This window comes from Octopus bimaculoides, chromosome 11, assembly GCF_001194135.2.
Source record: "Octopus bimaculoides isolate UCB-OBI-ISO-001 chromosome 11, ASM119413v2, whole genome shotgun sequence".
Classification (NCBI taxonomy): domain Eukaryota; kingdom Metazoa; phylum Mollusca; class Cephalopoda; order Octopoda; family Octopodidae; genus Octopus; species Octopus bimaculoides.
The window spans coordinates 23,622,824-23,629,113 of record NC_068991.1 but is presented as its reverse complement, the minus strand read 5'-3'; the positions used below and the strand labels follow the sequence as shown (position 1 = coordinate 23,629,113).

At 37.6% G+C, this 6,290-nt stretch overlaps 2 protein-coding genes across 4 annotated transcripts in view; one reads left to right on the top strand and one right to left on the bottom strand.

Annotated features, from left to right (window-relative positions):
- Nucleotides 1–6,290, bottom strand: part of LOC106871104 (endoplasmic reticulum lectin 1) — a 488,243-nt gene that overhangs the window by 72,379 nt on the left and 409,574 nt on the right. The window lies entirely within an intron of this gene.
- LOC106867925 (endonuclease G, mitochondrial) overlaps nucleotides 1–6,290 on the top strand; it is a 25,111-nt gene that overhangs the window by 4,521 nt on the left and 14,300 nt on the right. Inside the window, exon 2 of the mRNA XM_014912994.2 lies at nucleotides 1,294–1,406. Coding sequence (XP_014768480.1) covers nucleotides 1,294–1,406 — 113 coding nt within the window. The remainder of the gene's footprint in view (nucleotides 1–1,293; nucleotides 1,407–6,290) is intronic.

Genomic DNA, 6,290 nt, shown 5'->3' with positions numbered 1-6,290 from the left:
GGGGGGGGGGAGAAACTGCAATGTGATAAATCAGTTCCCTGCAAAGAGGAAACATTACATCATGTCCACTTAACATTACAGGAAATGGAGAGGTTCTCTAGATTTTGGGGATTAGCATAGGAATGACTTAATTAACCAAATGTAAACCAGCTGGCAGACTGGCTTCATGTTCTTGCATGATGTGGCTGCAGTCGTTCCAAATTAGTGGTCCCAGAGGCATCATCATGCATAGAGCTGACCAGATCTACCAGTGCTCTCCATTGCTTCTGGGCCTGTGCCAGCCCTACTGCATCCTCTAAGGTGACGTTGAGCCTCTGGAGGTCTTCCTTAATCATGTCCAGCCATCTGGTATAGGGCCTACACAAGGCCTCATCCATCCCACAGCTGGATTTAACAAAAAATTTTTGAAATCAAGCCGACAACTGTGATTTGAGAAAAAAAAAAAATCAATTATCAAGGGGTGGATGTGCCAAGTTTTTAAATTTGAAAGGATCAACTTATAGTTGTGAAATTTGAACTCTTGACCATGTGGTCTGTAGTCCAGTGCCTTAGCATCATTGCCAGTACTAGATAGTGGACTTAGTCTTTTGGCCAGTTTAATGCCACGATCTGGCCTTTTGGCCACTTTTAGCAGAATACATCTGTTGTGAGTTTTTGAGTCAGGTCTTTGGTTTGAGGGTAATATACTCTCCGCTTTCCATCAGTCTGAGAAGCCTTGCAATAAAACCATCTCATTATCTTTCCTCCTCTAATACAGCCATATAGATAAATAAATTAATAAATGGATCTCCAGTTACATCATTGTGGTGTGGTAAGAAGCTTGCTTCCCAGTTTCATGGTTCTGGGTTCAGTCCCACTATGTGACGCCTTGGATAAGTGTCTTCTACTACAGCCTTGAGCCCACCAAAGCCTTGTGAGTGGATTTGGTGGACAGGAACTGAAAGAAGCCCATTGTGTGTGTGTGTGTGAGTGTGTCTGACTGCCACTTGACAACCAGTGCTGGTGTGTTTATGTCCCTATAATTTAGTGGTTCAGCAAAAGAGACCAATAGAATAAGTACCAGGCTTAAAAAAAAGTACTAAGGTCAATTCGTTCAACTAAAAATTCTTCAAAGCAGTGCTCCATCATGGCCACAGTCTAATGACTGAAAGAAGTAAAAGTAAAATAAAATGAAATAAATAAATGTTTCTAAAAATCATAAAATTGTTTTGTGATTGTTTTGTTTCATTCAGTGTTTTTTTTATAGACTTATTTCATTCAGTTATTTTTTTTTAATGTTTTTGTTTTGTACAGGTTGGTGAAGGATTTAACCGAGGTATTTGGAATAAATTAGAAAAATATGTTCGTTCAGTTGCCAGGAAAAGCAAGAATGTCTATGTCTGTACTGGACCTCTTTATTTACCAAGGTTAGATTTATATTATTTGCAATACTGAGAGGCAGTGGTCTGGCAGAGTCATGAGAGCATCAGATCAAATATTTTTGTATTTAGTCATAGCATTTATATCCTTTGTTCAAATCACACCAGGGCCAACTTTACATTTCATCCATCTGGGGTCAGTGAAATAAACTACCAGTCAAGTACTGAAGCTTATTTAATCATCAGTTTAATCAAGACCTTGTGCCTATGTGAGAAACAATTGTCATCATCATTATCATCATTTAATGTTCATTTTCCATGCTGGCATGGGTTAAATGGTTTGACAGTAGACGGTAAGCCAGAAAGCCGTACCAGGCTCTGGTCTGTTTTGGCTTGGTTTCTATGGCTGGATGCCCTTACTAATACCAACCATTCCACAGAGTGTACTGGGTGCCTTTTACATGTCACCAACACTGGCCACAACTATGATATCATTAAGCTTGACATGTCTTCTCAAGCACTGCAATTTACCAGAAGTCCTGATTGCTTGTCATTGTCTCTGTGAGACTCAACAGTCAAAGATCATATTTCACCACCTCATCCCATGTCTTCCTGGGTCTACTTTTTCCACAAATTCCCTTCACAATTAGAGATCGGCACTTTATGCAACTATCCTCTTCCTTACACATCACATGATAATACCAGTGCAGTCTTCTCTCCTGCTTACTACATCTGATGCTTCTTATACTCAATTTTTCTTTTAAGACACTGTTGTATATGTACACTGACATTGCACATTCCTATTGCCAACTACTCCATGGAGTATACTGGGTGCTTTTTATGTATCAGTGGCACAGGTGTCATTCACGTGTCACTGACACTGGCCACAACCATGACTTCACTTAGCTTGATGTGTCTTGTTAAGCTCAGCAGTCCCAGTCACTTGTCGTCACTTCTGTGTGACTCATCATCTAAAGATCACATTTCACCACCTTGTCCCACAGGTTCCTTCAATACTTAGAGATCAGCACCTCTTTATGCAACTGTCCTCATCCATACGCATCGCATGACCATACTAATGCAGTCTTCTCTCCTGCACAACATACTAAGCAAAAGTAATATCAGATGTTTCTACAGATTGGGGTAGGAATTCAATGTACTCTGATGGTACCACAAACCTTCTTTGCCATTAGGGATATATCACATTGTGGTGTCATTGTCATTTTGTAATTCCTCCTGAACATCATTCTCACAATCGACTGCATCGACTTCAAACGGATTGCTATACCAATTTGGAATATTCAGCTCAATAACATCTTGAAATTACTCTACCATGTTATCGTGCAATGATTGTAAATAGTTGCAATATGTAGTTAAATCCACATCAACCAATTCATCTTTCAAAGAATCAAGTTGTGGAAATTGATGGAGTTAACATTTCGAAATGTTAGTTTTATACAACACCAATTTCAAAATGAAGGTAGTGATAAATGATTTACAATCAACGAAAGTTTTTCTATTTCCTTGCAATAACTTATTCAAATAATCCAATTTCGTGAATATATCACAAAGAAAAAAGACATAGCAGCCATCAATGAAGTGGATAGTGGGGTATCTTCAAAGAAAGATATGATTATATGAAACAGTTCAACAAAGCATAAAACACAGTTTCCTTTTGACAGCCACCACACTTTAGTATGGTATAAGAGTTTAGTATGGTCCTCATCATTTCTCAGAAAGAATTGACGGAAAATTCAATCAGAAAAGAAACTGGACTTCAATTTGTTCATAGTCTTGATAACTAACTGCAGCACATCATTCAATCTACTGTTCATATTTTTTGCCACTAAATGCTGCCAGTGTGCCAAGCAATGAACAGTTAGTATCTGGTGGGAAATTTCATGCTTTAGGAGAGATGATAAACTTCTGTATCTTTCTATCATCGAAGGGGCCCCATCAGACACACAGGCAAGAATATTACTGAGTGGGATGTTATGTTCAAAAAGGAAAGACTTGAGAGTGAGAAAAATAGTCGCACCTTTTGAATCAAGTGGAAATTTCTCTGTGAACAGCATTTCCTCACAAGGTTGAAGGTCTTCACTGAAATACCGAACATATACCACCATCAAACATTGATTGTCCACAACAGTTGACTCATCCACTTGTATAGAAAATTCAGAATGCTGGCGAATATTAATGAGTTGATGTTTGACATCATTGGCCATTTCACTGATGCGTCGAGAAATTGTGTTGTTACTAAGTGGGATCTTCTTCATAATGTTATTGGATTTTTCGTGCATAATGGTTGACAAAACTTCTTTGATAATTGGGCAAAGTAATGCTTGTCCAATTGTATGAGACTTCCCAGACTTAGCAACAAGCAATGCAATTAACTCGCCATTCTCCTGTTTACTATTTTCCTGGAGCAGCCTGTTGAATGTTTGTATTTACTTTTTGAAAGAGGAGCTTCATTGCAAAAAGTATGATAACGGCTAGTCCTTCTTGTCAGAATGCTTTGCATCAAAGTGATACTTCAAGCATGAAGGTTTCATTGCTTTATTGATCAATGTTTGATGGCAAAGAAGGCACATTGGTAATTGACAGTTCTGAGGAGAGGAAATATATTCCAAACGATAAATAATCACTACGGTACTGTTGACAAATTTTCTTGACTGGAGGCATCAGTAAAGTGAAAATGTGAAAATGAATTTCAGAATGGTATTCCCAAAGAGAAGAAGTCAGCAGAGCAGAGTCAGATGACATGTCTTTACTGGAGCAAATACAGATCTAGTTTGTTTGGTTGCCAGCATTTCAAAAATTAAAGTCTATCGAAAATTTTAAAATTTGGTACATTAATGTAGCTTTCAAAGCTAAATTGCTGGAGTTATTCAACTTTTTCCAGAAAAATGTTTTTAAAAAGTTATAGGAGGTTTAAAGTTTGATCATTTTCATCCAGTCAAAAAACATGATTTCAAAGCTGTCATTTTGTGTGTGGCTGCACATTTTGTCAACATCCTGAAAATAGCACTTGTGTTTTGATATGAAACACAGATTTATGCACAACATATAACCACTCATAACTTTCTATTTTCTGAAGTTTACAGAAAATTTTTGCAAATTTGAATTCTATATGCGTGAATTCATATGATTATGCCAAAAATTTTTTTAAAATTGTGATGGAGTGTGATTTAAGGCTTAGGCTTATTTGGCTGCTATTTTTAACACACATGACAACCATCTCAATGACTGCGACAAAAATATTCGATCGATTAGCAAGTCCACTGCATGCCTAGATATCAGTAAATGCAGACTTACTTTCTAAAAATTCATTGTCACCCACAAAATGTTCATATCGCCCAACATTTTCTACAAATTTGCCCATCGCCCATCAGTAAGTTGAAATCGCTCACTGGTGTGTGATATCGCTCACTTAGGAATCTATGATGTAATGGGTGCTTTTACGTGCCACCAGCACGGATGCCAATTTGCATGACACCAATATCTGCCACAACTGTGATTTTGCTCTGCTTAAAGGGTCTTCTTCTCAAGCACAACACAATGCAAAGGCCCTTGGCCATTGCCTCTGTGAGACCCCACACTCGAAAGGAATTCAGTTGCTTTGTCTCCATGAGGCCCAATACTTGTAAGGAACTCAGCCACTTTGCCTCTGTGAGGCCCAACCAGCATGGGTGCACTTGACTTGATGGGTCTTCTCAGGCATAGCACATTGCCAAAGGTCTTGGTTACTAGTCATTGCCCTTGTGAAGCTCAAAGTTCGAAGATCATGCTTCACCATCTCATTCCATGTCTTCCTGGGTCTTCCTCTACCACAGGTTCCCTCCACAGTTAGAGATCGGCACTTCTTTACACAGCTGTCCTCATCCATCTGCATCACATGACCATACAGTGCAGTCGTCTCTCTTGCACACCACATTTGATGCCCCTTATGCCTAACTTTTCTCTCAAGATGTTTATCATCATCATCATCATTGAACAGTAAATGATGATGATGATGATATATTTTTACACATACATATATGTATATATATAAACATATAGATACATGATACTTTCCATACAGTTTCTGTCCATATATATATGTATATATATAGATATATAGATATACGAAACTTTCCATACAGTTTCTGTCTACCAAATCCACTTACAAGGCTTTGTTTGGTCCAGGACAATAGTAGAAGAACTTGCCCAAAGTACCACATCATGGGATTGAACACAAAACCATGTGGTTGGGAAGCAAACTTCTTAACTATACAACTATGTCTTGTGAATAATTTACTACTGTGGATAAAATCAGTTTTAAGTAAGAAAAGAAGGAAGCAAACATTAATAGCAATCTTCTTATGTTGTTCCCTGACACTAACTAAATCCCTTTCCGCTTTTTCTTTAAGGGATAACTGCTGTTGGGTGTCAGACTTATAGTATGTGGAGTCATTTTAGTACATTTCTCATAATAAAATTCACAGGAATTAAGTTGTGTTACACCCCCCTCCCTAGTCCATTAACTTCCCAACCATATGTTTTGGTTGGTGCTGCAAATATACAAATGGCAAAAAAATAGTGTTATTGCAATTTTGATGAGTTTTAAAATATTTTTACTTCATCAAAACATTAATTTTTCATTTCCATTGGCACTGCTTTCGTTATTGTTGTTGTTACATCTGTTGCTGCAGCCTTTTGTTGTTCCTTGAAAGTCATGTTAGCTATCTCCTGGTTTATTGATACGCACAAATACAGTGTTATGTTGTTTTTAATCATAATGTGTAAACAAGTGTTGATCCCAATAAGTTAATCTCTTTAAACCTAAATGACTATTTTAATTCTTCCATTAATCATTCAAATCTGACTTCTTGGCAAATTAATTAATTAGTGCCTGTGTGCCTCTGTGTGTGTGTTGTGTGTGTGTGTATATAT